General features: G+C 38.4%; 1 protein-coding gene and 1 long non-coding RNA gene across 2 annotated transcripts in view; one reads left to right on the top strand and one right to left on the bottom strand.

Moving 5' to 3' along the window:
• The window catches only part of LOC117947611, a 3198-nt gene extending 2714 nt beyond the window's left edge, over positions 1–484 (top strand). Inside the window, exon 2 of the long non-coding RNA XR_004657275.1 lies at positions 435–484. This is a non-coding gene — a long non-coding RNA (uncharacterized LOC117947611). The remainder of the gene's footprint in view (positions 1–434) is intronic.
• A 3011-nt stretch (positions 485–3495) lies between these two features.
• Positions 3496–9537, bottom strand: rps21 (ribosomal protein S21). Its single transcript, XM_034876697.1, has 6 exons — positions 9268–9537; positions 8795–8872; positions 7684–7747; positions 6263–6334; positions 4332–4387; positions 3496–3556 (listed from the first exon to the last, which is right to left on the bottom strand). Exons 1-6 carry the CDS (start codon positions 9393–9395, stop codon positions 3547–3549), a joined length of 408 nt encoding a protein of 135 aa, XP_034732588.1. The 5' UTR covers positions 9396–9537; the 3' UTR covers positions 3496–3546.
• Between the last annotated feature and the right edge of the window lie 5441 nt (positions 9538–14978).

The raw sequence follows: 14978 nt of genomic DNA, 5'->3' as shown, positions 1-14978 counted from the left end.
CCCCGGAGTCCTTATGTTCTTTTTTCCCCAGAATGTTCCCTTGGATCAGAGAGGCTCCAAAATCAGGGTAGCAGCTGTTGCCTTGGACCCGCTCCATGTTCTGTTATGCCATGTTCAAACTGCTACACTGCAGTGCCCTGCTACGTCCTGCTGTGCCTTGTAATACCGCACAGCGTCCTGCTATGCCATGAACTACTACAAAGAACTGCTATAGACTACTAATTTTTTTTATTTTTGTTATTGCCACTCTTCATTCTAACCCCAACCGGCCCGTCAGACACCGCCTACCAAGAGCCTGGGTCTGACCGAGGTTTCTGCCTAAAAGGAAGTTTTTCCTCGCCACTGTCGCACTGTTGCTTGCTCTGGAGGAGACTACTAGAACTGTTGGGTCCTTGTAAATTCTGGAGTGTGGTCTATCTGTATAGGGTCTTGAGATAACTCTTGTTATGAATTGATACTATAAATAAAATTGAATTGAATTGAACCTATAGGATTATAAGGAACCCCATACTAATACTGTGTTTGACCCCTTTTTGCCTTCTGAACTGCCTTAATTCTACGTGGCATTGATTCAACAAGGTGCTGAAAGCATTCTTTAAAAATGTTGGCCCATATTGATAGGATAGCATCTTGCAGTTGATGGAGATTTGTCGGCTGCACATCCAGGGCACGAAGCTCCTGTTCCACCACATCCAAAAAGATGCTCTATTGGGTTTAGATCCGACTGTGGGTGCCATTTTAGTGCAGTGAACTCATTGTCATGTTCAAGAAACCAATTTGAAATGATTTGAGCTTTGTGACATGTTGCATTATCCTGCTGGAAGTAGCCATCAGAGGATCGGTACATGGTGGCCATAAAGGGATGGACATGGTCAGAAACAAAGCTCAGGTAGGCTGTGGCATTTAAACGATGCCCAATTGGCACTTAGGGGCCTAAAGTTTGCCAAGAAAACATCCCCCACACCATTACACCAGCACAACCAGCCTGCACAGTGGTAACAAGGCCTGATGGATCCATGTTCTCATTCTGTTTACACCAAGTTCTGACTCCACCATCTGAATAGTCCATTTCAACAGAAATTGAGACTCATCAGACCAGGCAATATTTTTTCCAGTCTTAAACTGTCTTCAATTTTTTTAGCGCTTGCAAATTGTAGCCTCTTTTTCCTATTTGTAGTGGCGATGAGTGGTACCCGGTGGGGTCTTCTGCTGTTGTAGCCCATCGCCTCAAGGTTGTGCGTGTTGTGGCTTCCACACACGTTACAAGCGAGGTATGCAGCAAAACAACACGCACACGTTACCAGCGAGGTATGCAGCAAAACATTTGTGAAGCACAAATGCTTTGCTGCATACCTCGGTTGTAACGAGTGGTTATTTCAGTCAAAGTTGCTCTTCTATCAGCTTGAATCAGTCGGCCCATTCCCCTCTGACCTCTGGCATCAACAAGGAATTTTTGCCCCCAGGACTACCGCATACTGGATGTTTTTCCCTTTCACACCATTCTTTGTAAACCTTAGAAATGGTTGTGCGTGAAAATCCTAGTAACTGAGCAGATTGTGAATTACTCAGACCGGCCCGTCTGGCACCAACGACCATACCATGCTCAAAATTAATTAAATCTCCTTTCTTTCCCATTCTGACATTCAGTTTGGAGTTCAGAAGATTGTCTTGACCAGGACCACCCTCCTGAATACATTGAAGCAACTGCCATGTGATTGGTTGACTACATAAATGCATTAATGAGAAATTGAACAGGCGTTCCTAATAATCCTTTAGGTGACTGCAGTATTGAAATGGAAATAAAATTGAAAATGCAAATTACCCAGAATACTATTTTGAAAATGGCTAAAAAATAAATACTATGGAAGATGTGGTTAATAGTTTGAAACAAATTCTTTGTAAATGTGGGACCAGATCTGGCAGATATGACAGACAACCCACAAACAAAAGGGGTAATATGCTGATCTGTGGAATATTAATAATAGCTCAATTTTCCTTAGAGCAGTGGCAAAGTTATGAAATAATAAACACCTTATGAAAGCGTGACAGCAAATCCTCTACGGATTGGAATAACATTAATATGATTGTAATAAAAAAGGTAAGTGAAAAAATTGCCGAACCATTTACTCATATCTGTAACCCCTATTTTCAATTTGGTAAATTTAAAAACAAAAACAGCAAAAGTAATACCATTATTTGAACCTGGGGATAGACACCATTTCACAAATTACAGTTCTGTTTATATACTCCCCCAGTACTTAAAAATCCTTAAAAAGCCTTTTACAGAATGTCTTCACAATTTCATTGACACAGCTTCTAGTTGACAAATCAACATCTTTGGCACTACTGGAAATAATTGAGGAATAACAAGAAGCATAGACTTTTGTAATAGAAAAGTACATTACATGTAGTATTTACATTACATGATTAATTTTCATAGATTTAAAAAAAGCATAAACCCTATCTTATTACATAAACTGAGCAATAACGTATGGATTGGTTGAGGATATCCACTATCGGGACTGTTCTCGTTCTGCTGGAACTTCCACTGGATGTCCCTCTTTCCGGCAAGATGTCCGTCCATTGCCGGCGCTCTAACCTGCAGCTGATTTCTGACAACTATGGTTACCTGGTCCACAGGGTAAATCCAGACTATCTGTCCAATCCAAAACAACTTCCTTCCCGAGACTTAGCGTCGCCCAGTTCTCTTTAATATAAATCTAACATAAATTTATTGTCTACCCTGTAGGTTCCATTCAAATTGAACAACAGGGGTCACTATAAATGCACAATAACCGGACGTGCAGGGCCCTTTAAATGCACAATAACTGGAATGACACACATCAGGGTAGTAACTTGGAGTCGCAGCTTTACTACCAGTTGTTTGTGTTGGTCATCTTTCTCAAATCACCGTGACCTAGACTGAGCTACATATCACACTAAATAGACAAAATGGTATTGACCAACCAGCTGTCAGCATTTTAAACAAAGTGTACTGTTTGTCTAGTCAGCTAGCAGAATAGGATTTATAATGACATTGGACCACATGTGTGAAATTACTTTGAAGTTACTATTGACAAAAAGTTTGAACACGCAAAATGCTGTATTTATATTTATTTTACTTTCTCTTATCCCCTGATGCTGCAACAGTGATTTCCCCAAATGTGGGATGAAAAAAAAGCTTTCGAATCTCTAATCTTATGAATTTGTCAACTAACCAATTAGTTGATTTAAACAGATTTGGAAAACTGAGTTTCCATCTCAAAGCATCCCTTTAAATCTTGTGATGTGTTTATACAATTTTTGGAAAGGCGTAAATTACCATTAAAAAAAAAATGACTCGTTGACTAAAGAACTGTTAGACTAGGACCAAAACAACCAATTAGTCCACTAATAGGGGAAAGCCCTAAAAAAGTAGTCTCAAGGCTTGATACTAAAATGTAGACAACATATCTTTCATCCGTTTTTAGGAAATTACAACAATGGCAAAGAAAGTTTTTGGTTTTTCATTTTATTCTCACAGTGTCCACTGCTCCAGCATCACTCTTAGAAGTTCCTGTGAGGCAAACCAGGGGAAGAGGAGACAAAAATGATTATACTGTCAAATCCACTTAATAAAATATCCTGTTTGAAATTGCAGAAGAACCAAAAGATACAATTTTACCAACAACAACCATCAAAATGTGAATTATAGTTTAAAAGTTTTAAATAAATGTAATTCTCAGTAGTATTTTCTCAAATCAACACACTCACAGGGGGCAGTAAGAATAGGCTGTTTCACTTACAACCTCAGGGCTTAAAGTGGAAGGGGGACACAGTGTAATGTACCAATATGCTCTCTTTAAGTTAATTTGACTGGCAAAACAGTTAAAGTCCTTCTTACATTACACAATAATAAAAAGTCATAATTTTTAAGAAGTAAAGTTTTGGATACATTTTCACTTTGTCTAACCATATATTAAATTAAGTAAATTGAGTCAATGTAGATTTCATATTGAAATAATATAATCCAACATTGAATCATTGTGTTACATTGGCAAGGTCATCATCAAAAAAGCAAATTAGTACATTCATGATCTCTCTCATATGATTGATAGGTGAATCAATGGACTTAAATATAAAACCGCATTCAAGTTTCAAATTGTTTTTATTTATTTTTCCTCACGGCCACACGCCGGAGATCCGCCACGGTGCCATGCAGCCTTGTGGTACAGTACATGGCTTAATGGGACAGTCTTATGAGTGACACTAGCTTTTCCTCACATGTCAAAATGTCTGCTGTGGAAAAGGCCGAAAGTGCCAAAGTTATAACACAGGGAACAGGTTCTTACTTGGCGACAATGCTATCCTCTCTTGCCAGCCGCAGGATGGAGTCGTCAGACTCGCCCTGTGTGTGTGGGGGGGGGGGGAGAACATAAGCTTTCAGCATGTAGAATAATAAATATTGGGATATGAAGATTTTTTCAAAGATGACATAACTTGCTGTGTTTTGAAATAATAAAATCATTCTCAACTACTGCTGTGATTTTCCAGGGAGTGCATCTACATAGAAGAAAATGAAAAAGGATCTTTTCTAATGTTAACCATTCTTTGTCTAACTTTAATACTTTACCAACACCAAAGCAATTAAGCGCTGTGACTAACGTTACTCTTCTGAAGTGGTTTTGGAGAGGGAAATTGGGTAGAAATACGCTGGTTGACTAGCGTCACTGTGTCCACATTCTGACACAATTCGCTGCTATTGGCTATATCCGGACACCTTCAGCCTGACAGGCTTTCTGGTCTTTTCGCAGTACTTTACATTTCCGATCATCACCAAAATGAGACCAGAATTTATGTATACCCATCTAAAAATCTACGTATGAAATGTCCTATATGTACATGGACATTTAGATGTCTCAGTAGTATATGAAAGAGGAAAAGATGTAAGAACGCTCAGGCGATGGATTTTCCTCCTCTAATTTTACTGAACTGGATATTAAGAAGCTCCTACTGCATAATTCAGAGTTGTTGAAGCATGGTATTTTATCGGAAAGGACAGAAGTAAGATCCGGTAGTTTTGACAGCATTGATGGGACTTTAACGGTCTATAGCGGTGTCCGGTTATGGTCAAGGGTAGCGCACGGCTGATTTACCGACGATAGCGTACTTTAGTTGGCTCTTGTAAAGTAAAAGCTAAAGTAACAAGTTAACACCATGTACCGTTAGAAAGGTAAGAAGTTACAAGATAGTTTTACACCATTAAATTAACATCAACAGATCATTTATATTTGTATTTTAACAGATATTTTGATCGAACATTAGCCAATACGTGCCCGAACGTGGACACAGTGACGCTAGCATGACTCCAATGTATTCATATAATACTATCAACGTTTGGCTACGTTTTCAGGTTTTCGGCTCCGAACCGTAACGTTAGTTGGGACAGATGGACGCCTTGTTTCTTTAGGCTAACTATATTAGCTTTAGCCTGGCTGGTAGCAGCTTTCTGCTTGTTTCTTAAGGCTAACCATATTAGCTTTAGCATGGCTAGTAGCAGCTTTCTGAGGGGGAAATGGCTGGGAAACGTAATTATGTTGCATTAATCAGGTGATTTAGTTTGTATTTGCAGCAAACATAAAACACTGACTGCTTTAGCGTCACTGACTACCCATCAAAACTATGCATATCACTGTGTCAGCGGCAGCTGCTGCCTACAGTACTTTTCTACACATTGAGAGCCTCACTTCCCATAACAAACCCCGTCGGACTAACGTCACATACATACGTTGCCCACATGACTGCCTGTCTTAAAGGGGAAAGGTCAGAATGTAATCATGTAAAAGGAGAACTGTGAAAGTTTACTTTTCTATCAAAGCAACAAAAAAGGAGCATTGACCTCGCAACGTCCTGCGATGTGAATATCGCGCATGCGCACATCGCAGGACGGTGCTAAAACACATTATCTAATTCCAAGTTTGTTTTTGCTTTCTAATTGTATTGTTAACACCTTCTTATTTGGTCCACTCAGGGTAGGATAGGGTGGGCAGGGATGGGGTGTTGTGTGTAAGAAAAACGTATACCTGTTCTGATCGATATATCTGTTTAAAGTCTGTTACTCAAGACAAATAAAAAATTGGCGAGGTCAATGCACCGCCCCCACTTTAGCTATCGTGGCTGCTAATAATTCACTCCTAAACCCTCTTCTTGAGGGCTGACAATGCTCTGGGTTTGCAAGACAGCAGAGAAAGTGCAATGCAACAGAGATTGAGCTGATATTTACCATTCTGCGTATGGCGCCGCAGATAGCGTAGGTCTTGAACTGACCATTGAAGCGACCGGTCACCTTGTCGACCTGCAGAGGACAGAGCACACCAGATGAGAACATCTAAAGTCCAAACAACTGTTGTTTATCGAAAACGGAAATTCAATCTTTTTCTCTCTCTCTTTTTTTTTACAAATAAAAAATATTTATAAATAAGTTTCACAACTAATTGGCATCTTGAAAAAGTACCATACTAGTGTATTAGCAGGTTGCAGTTTCTTAGCTACGTTAATGATATTTTTTACCACTTTTAAATACATGTTGTGCAATTTCAGTTTTGTAAGTTTGTCCTTCAGCCACTGTTTTCTAGTAACCCTTGAGCAATGTGAAAACCAAAAAGACTTTAGAATAGCTGTGCAACACTTTGACCATACATTCTCTGTCTAAGCTATATTACTGCTGCCTGGGATTTTGCATACTTTTCAAAACAATCTGTAGGTTCTGTTACCACAAAACAATTATTTACTTTTTAAACGATTAAATGTATGCAGGCTTTATCACGCCACGTAGACATTTCTAAAGGTTTATATCACATGAAGTGCATTGGAAAAGAAACCCTTTATTTACTGCCGGTAAATATAGGTTGCGTTTTCACGCACCAGCAGCCACACACGTGATTTGTAATAAATTGTCAACAAGCAACATAGAGGGGTATGGCCCTCAGACAACAAGTGCATTTAGACTCCCATAACTCACTGACAGCAAAAGTCTGTTATGGTCTATTAATTACTGACAGAACTATTCCAATCATATTCCAGTTCCCATGCTATGGAACCTGTTTGTGATGACTGATATAGTCCAGCTTCACATTATGTTACAGCATCAGTTTTCCCCCCCTCAACTATTCAACCTCTCTCTCCCATGATGCTGTTGTGGTTAACTCTTGTGACAAACTCCATGCAAATACTCAAACCAACACTGAGACTATTCTTTGAGTAAAAACTACACACAAAGTGAATTAGACAGTAGAGCATGTGTCGCTGAGCCAGTGGACAACCTCATTACAAGTTGCAGGTTGTCATATAAAAACGGATTCATAAATAAGCTGCAACATACCAACAGTAGTGGAGCTTTGACTAAAAAACTGAGTTTAAGATTAAGACATTCTTTATTGAAAAAATATACACACACGCCCAGGACCTGACCAAGCTGCTGGTGGTTTGGTGCCTTGTTCAAGGAGGTGAACTGGCACCTCTCCAGCCAATTTAAGTGTAATCTCTGAATAAAAAAATTTGGATTTAGGCCAATATGGTACATTAGTTAATCTATGAGTTTTATGAAACACAGATATTAATACAGGTATCGATGTTGTTTGAAACCAAGTCTTTCGTATCTATTTAGTTGATATAAAAATAACATTCAAAAGTTTTCCATGTTACCTCAGCAATGTTGAGCTGGACAGAGGCGTGGTCCTTGGCTCCGATGATTCTGTTGCTAGCAGAGCTGCAATACACACGTACAACATTTTAACTTATTGTCACCATCATTCACACTGATACTCTGCTTAACAAAGCTTTTGGCTGACTCTCAATGCAACAATTTTTGTTAACATTAAGGGACGGGGGAAAAAAACAGCATAGTATTGCAATATGATGAAATACTGCATTGATACAGATGCCACAAATCAGTCTTTTATAACAAATGTGATATTACAATTGAATTTTTGGTACTTGTACAATACAATCAGAAAATGTTCCTATTTAGCAACAGTTGAAAATAGGGGAAGGTTGCATACATAATGTATGATGGCCGTTTAAGAGCGGATGTGCCGCAGAATGTTTCTCGCCTCGCACTGCTGCGTCACACGGCGTAGGATTGTGTGAGTCGCAGGCGAGACGGAGAGCTTTTGCTTTGGGATTGTTTCTTACGCTGTTTTGGATGGAAAACAAGAAATAAAAACAGACTGCAAACATGCTCACAGTGATACTTTATGATCCATTTCTGCATATTATGGACCTTGTGTAAAAACCTACATAACCTTTTTACGCTTTTAGAGTAGATCTCGGCGGATGGTACAAACCACTACGCTGCTCTCTTTACCGATTAGTGTTGGAACATTTAACTTTTTAAGGTGAGAAACAAAATGTCTGTGTGAAAGCATTTTGACAATTTTGCTTCATTCAGTGGGGTAAGACACCCCCCACCCCACTCACACAGTGAGGTACCAACAATTTAGCATTTCCTCTATATAGCTCTACTCCACTTGATCTCAGTAGTAAATATTGGACAGCTGACACTTTAATTACTTTACTTTTTTTTAAATGTTTCTTTTTCGTTTAGACAACCGTTTTCCATCCCCTTCCTGCCCAGTGAAATGCATGTATCTCCAGATGTGCTGATGTTGAATGTTTGTGATAAACTAAAAAAGTCCATTAAAACAGCTGGGTATAAGCACAAAGCTTGAAAAAGGGCTGTTTATCTGACACCATAAACATTTGATAATCGTTTTAGCTCGACGTTAACGTCACTAACGTTATTACTTGTACTCACCATTTACGTGGAACGTAAAGGTCCACAAATTCACCAGCGTCGTTCTGCATGGTTACAGCTTGTACACGCGCTACAAATCTGAAAAAAAGACATTTACATTAGAACAGTTGTGTTTTCTTGATGTTTTAAGAGTTGCTTGTCCCAAATGCTTCGTAAAAGGGTCACCGTAAAACATAAGATCGGTTTCTTTTCAATATTAATAGTAACATCTAAAGTTACACAAAACCCAGTAATTGCAACCAGTTAGCCAGCTAGCTCATCAGTTAGCATACATCGCGGCCGCATGTGGCTGCTCACACACTCGACCTTTACGTCCGATATCTACACATCACTTTTGCCGTAAACACCAACCAAATGCCATCTACGACCACATAGTGACCTTAACTTTGATAAAGTTTAAGAAAATAGCGGGTACGTAGTTACAGAACGTGCATTTTAAGCGTTTCAAAGAAGAGAGCTCGATGGATACACACCGTATACGACAAATGGCCGACAGGAAAGAAAGAGTGGCCGACCCGGAAGAAGAAATATTTCTTTCTAGTATTTTTGTCACCACCATGACTTTTCGCCCCCTGTTGGATGTTGGTATCTTCAAATTCATCTATGGTTGGTATCCTACAATTCATAGATACAAAAATACCCATACATTTCTAAGACAACTTCAACAGGAATGAGAACGGCTTATAATATAGACTGTATGACGTTACATAATCAGTGAATCTCCACAAATCACGTCGCGTGTGGTTTGTCCAAGCGGTGTAGCCGTAGCTAGCTGTCAAAGATTCCGGCTGTTCTGCACATGCGCGACTCACAGCCCATGCGCGACTCACAGCCCATGCTCCAACCTCCATAGACAGTTAAAGAAATGGACCAGCTGTTAACAGTGGCTGAGCTAGGCTCACCTAGTCACATCATCATTTATACATTCAGGCACCAAGGACTTAAGGTCCCAGGAGGACTGACTGGCAGACTCTCTGAGGAGAGTCATTGAGCAAGCCTCCGCCAACTTCCCTACCAGTAAGATAGTTATATCTACGCTGCTGTACAGGAGAGGCTTCAACCCCCACACCATTCAGATGTCATCCAGTCCCTGAAAGGAAAAAAGGCTTGTGGTAATGATGGAATCTGGAAACAGGAACTTTTCCAGACATCTGGAACAAAGGTTTAATAACCCCAATTTATAAATATGACCCAAATAACTACAGAGGACTTAGTGTATCCAGTAACCTGGGGAAATATTCTGCAACATCATTAATAAACGACTTGTCAACTTTCTTGATGACCACAATGTTCTGCATAAATGCCAAATTGTTTTTTTGCCAAATTGCTGCACAACGGGCCATATATTTACCCTCCAGACTCTAACTGATCAAGAATTAAACATTAAGAAAAGACAGGTATTTGCCTGTTTTGTTGACTTCCAAAAAGCCTTTGATTCCATCTGGCACGAGGGCCTTTTCTTAAGGCTACTTGAAAGTGGCATTGGAGGAAAAACATGATTTGACTAAGAACATGTATACAAAAAGCGAATGTCCCATAAAGATTGGAAACAAACAAACAGCGTTCTTCTCCCGGGGCCAGGGAGTGAGAAATGGGATGCAATCTCAGTCCAATTCTCTTCAATCTATATATCAATGTATTAGCAAAGCAATTAGAGAGTTTACCCTGAATGCCAGACAGATGAGAGGTCTGCTGTATGTAGATGACATCTACTAGAAGGTCTGCACCAGAGATTCTGTCAGACCTGGGCCATGACTAAACACCGCAAAGACTAAGATAAATGATCTTTCAGAAAAAAGGTTAAACACAATTTCTATATAGACACCACTAAATTACAACACACAAAAAACTACACTTATCTTGGCCTCAACATTACATACACAGGGAACTTCAACATGGCTGTGAAAGATCTGAGGGACAAAGCAATTAGAGCTTTCTATGCAATAAAAATAAACATTAAAATCTTTATTCCAATTGAAATCTGGCTTAGAATTTTCAAATTTGTACTAGAACCAGTACTTCTCTATTGTAGCGAAATTTGAGGGCCAAAACTTAATAACTAATCCGACAAATATCATAAAATCTTTCCATACCAAGTTGCGTGAGATCATCATGCAGGTGCAGAGAAAAACAATAAATGACCTGTGCAGCGCAGAGCTCGGCCAATACCCCCTCTTACTAAAATTACAGAAAAGTTCAGTACAATTTTACAATAACTGAAAATCTGTTAACCCCCAAGCATATCATTACAAAGCCCTAACATACCAGGAGCTGGAACCAGAGAAGAGTCCCCTTAGCCAGCTGTTCCTGAGGCTTTCTGCAGTAACAAGTCCTCAACAGACCAAACCAAATTATCAACAAGCAGAAAGAAAAATGTATGGAATACTGGAAAGAAATTACCAAAACACAAAGTAATTTACCCTAAAAAGAGAATTTCCCACTGGGAAATTACAAATTACAATAAAATGTCCTAAACTAAGAAACATTTTGACAACAACCAGACTGAGTGAATACAGCCTTGGCCATAGAAAAGGGTCCCAGTGGGGCAGAGGAGAGGTAGAGACAGAGCTGGCTACTCCCAGTGGGACAGGGGACAGGTAGAGACAGAGTTGCATACACCAAATATAAAACACTTAGACAAAAACACTTTGCAAACACTTCCCAAACATACCCCAAATTCAAATTTATATCAGACACACAGAAACTCACCTATTTACTGGGAGAAATGCCTAAATGTGAAATTATTGCTATTGAAATTATTATTTTTTTATATTTTTTCAAACATACACACAAACAATTTAACTACATTACGCTTTGATTACTTGTGTAATGAAATGTATGGGGCTGATTGTACTTATGTAGTTTGTGTGGTTCTTTGGCAATATTGTTGTTACAGTCATGCAAATAAAGCAAATTTGAATTGAATTGAAATGGACCAGTGAAGTCTATTAGAAGCACTTTGCCAGTGATGGCTCAGCGTTACTGCGCAGCCTCCAACTAAGCTTGAAGACTTAGATGTGACGTGAGCAATCTGACTGAAAGTTGTAAGAACTCTGGTAGCTGTGCAAGAGAAATCTCAATCATTCCCAATCAGCAGAGATGGAGAGCGTTTCTCTTGTTAGGAGATAACATAGGCACAGGCTAATTACTGCTAACGAACATGCTAGTTAACATTAACATAGACACGGGCTAATTACTGCTAACTAACATGCTAGTTAACATTAACACAGGCACGGCTAATTACTGCTAACTAACATGCTAGTTAACATTAACATAGGCACGGGCTACTATTGCTAACTAACATGCTAGTTAACATTAACATAGGCACAGGCTACTTATTGCTAACTAACATGCTAGTTAACAGTAACATAGGCACGGGCTAATTACTGCTAACTAACATGCTAGTTACAATTAGTAATTAAACCTAAACAACTGATGGAAGTCCAAACTGTCTGTCAGTTTCTCCTGTGCTATATGGGGATTCCTCTACTGTGGGACAGTAAGGTGCGTGGTAGTGACACAATCATTAACCTATTTTATAAAAACATTATGCTATGAACCAATAGTCTTCAAAAGATTTAGATGATTCACTGTCAAAAGTGACGTCAAGTCACAGCTATGAAATGTACTTATGTCATTATTCTGTGGCTAACAGCAAAACAGATCTGCGTAAAATCTGGTCTAGCCTACCTGTGTAGGGCAGGTAAGGGGGGTTGTTTAGGTAGGAACCAGACTAGAAGGGGCTATAGGGACTTGGTAGGAGCTGATTTCCTGCAGTGCATGATTTACATGTCAGATTTTCAGAAGGAGACACGGGTGGAAGGCTTTTCATTTGCTCTCCATCACATATCAAAAGAAATAACACTAATTAGTTATGTGTTGCATTATTGCCTAGTACTGTGGGAGGCTTCTATACTACAGAATATTTTGATGCTTGAACCTTTAGTGTATTACTTCCATTTTCATAAGCCCAATTTCTGTAGTTGACTTCAAGCATGTAAAGAGCCTCCCTACTACAGGAAAAACAAGAAGTTGCAGCAGATTATAGAAGCTGATGAAACTCCACACATACTGTATTTAAATTTCATGGTAAATGGGCTTGAGCCCATTACAATTTACCAGATATAGTTTTTACAAAGCTGCCATAAAAAACTGTTAATTATGTGAAAGCATTGCGGAGTTATAGAGACATTTCCTTAAATTATAGTACTGCCCCTTCTCTCCCAGTGGTCAAACTTAACCAATTTAAGTAGGGAATGGGCCCCTGAGTCTATGCACCAAGTGTGGAACCACAATGAGTGCCTTCACAGTTTGGATGCTTGATCGCCGACCAATCAAGTGTGAGTTATGTTATGTTACATTTGCTGGTTAAAAACACACACTAACCTGTTTGGCAGTATTTATGCGTATGTGACTGCCTGCAAGTGCAGATCCCAATCATTGATTGATGATTAACGTAGCATCTCAGTGCACTCTTTACATTTTGAGTCCTACGTTCGTCCTGTATAACATTTGGACATACACATGCACTATGCAATGTCTACTGAAGTAATATCAATAAAATGTAGCCATTTGATTGGGGATGGTAGGTGCTTGTCAAAGCATGCAGAATGTTCGAAAGGGAGAATAATTCCTTGCTGACCTGAGTAAATAAATAAAAAAAGCTTGCAATCACACTGTTTTGGGTGCAGACGCTGGTGTGCCTTTTTAATGAGGGATAAGGTGTGCAGGTCCCAGGACAGGTTGTCAGCCATGTGAACCCCCATTCCATTATGTTTTCATATTTTGAATTGTTCCCCATGTTTCCCTTCACATAAAGATATGTCCAGCATAAATTGATTCAGAAAAAGGTGGAAGTGCATTTAAAATCACCAGAATGCAAGAAATGAAGTGTTTAGTTATGATTAGGCCAAATGTTGGTGCCATCTAACTAACATCTACAAACTAAACTGGGCTGCTAAAACAAACATACACTGGTTATTAACAAGCTGGGCAAGCCAATTGCTCTTTTACATTACATTCAGTTTATGCAATGCAACCTCCTGCAAACCTAAAGTCCTTGAAACGCCACTGATTTTTGGTTTGTTTATTTTATTAGATGCTGAAAAAGTAAGAAACGGAAACTTGATATTTTATATCTTTTTTATGTGAAATAAGTAAATACAACTAATTATGAACTGAAATATTAATTGTATGTATAGTCTGTATATGTTATAATTTATTAACAAGACTGTAAAAGAGAGACGGTTATCTCTCTGTACTGTCAGACGCTGCTCTCCTTCACCTCTGCCTGCTCTGTGGCCAGTGCGAGCTTGGATGTATAATTCTATTCTGAATATCAGAGTATTCGGCCTTATTTTAACCATCTGAGCGCAAGGCCTTGGTTTAAAGAAATGCCAACAAACCAGAGTACGTTTTTCTCCCATCCCAGAATGCTGTGTGGACAATCCAGACCCTCCTCTGCTCCGCATTAAACAATAATTAATACAAACTAAAAAGGGACAATGAAGCATGTATAAAAAGTAAGACAAGTCTGAATATGTTCATGGCTATGTGGTGCCGTGGTGCCGTTTGTAAAGCGGCTCACGCTGAAAATAACAGCAACATTTTGTCACATTTAGCTTTAAATAATGTTTAAAAAACTGGTATTAAATTTTGAGGGTCACTTTCTTGCACATTTACAACAATATTTGTCAACTTGGAAACATTTAAAATAGTTAAATCCAAATATTAAATGTTACACCTAAATGTAATGTTATTGGAATGCTAATGTTAAATCTAAATGCTAAATCTAAATGTTAAATCTAAATCTAAATGTTAAATCTAAATCTAAATCCAAATGTTAAATCTAAATATTAAATCTAAATGTTGAATCTAAATCTAAATCTAAATGTTAAATCATATATTAAATCTAAATCTAAATGTTAAAACTAAATATTAAACCTAAATCTAAATGTTAAATCTAAATCTAAATCTAAAAGTTAAATCTATATGTTAAATCTAAATCTAAATCTAAATGTTAAATCTAAATCTAAATGTTAAAACTAAATATTAAATCTAAATCTAAATGTTAAATCTAAATCTAAATCTAAAAGTTAAATCTAAATGTTAAATCTCAATCTAAATATAAATGTTAAATCTAAATCTAAAAGTTAAATCTAAATGTTAAATCTAAATCTAAATC

The sequence above is a fragment of the Etheostoma cragini genome, chromosome 7 (genome assembly GCF_013103735.1).
Source record: "Etheostoma cragini isolate CJK2018 chromosome 7, CSU_Ecrag_1.0, whole genome shotgun sequence".
Classification (NCBI taxonomy): Eukaryota; Metazoa; Chordata; class Actinopteri; order Perciformes; family Percidae; genus Etheostoma; species Etheostoma cragini.
Note: the sequence above shows the minus strand (reverse complement) of the source record. Positions and strands in the feature narration are given on the sequence as shown.

Bases quoted from the DNA above. Each gene is read 5' to 3' on its own strand.
- rps21 (XM_034876697.1), bottom strand. From the start codon at position 9,395: ATGAATTTGAAGATACCAACATCCAACAGGGGGCGAAAAGTCATGGTG. The intron at 8,873-9,267 runs GTGTGTATCCAT...TCTTTTTTTCAG, and splicing joins TCGGCCATTTGTCGTATACG to ATTTGTAGCGCGTGTACAAG. The intron at 7,748-8,794 runs GTGAGTACAAGT...TGTGTATTGCAG, and splicing joins CTTTACGTTCCACGTAAATG to CTCTGCTAGCAACAGAATCA.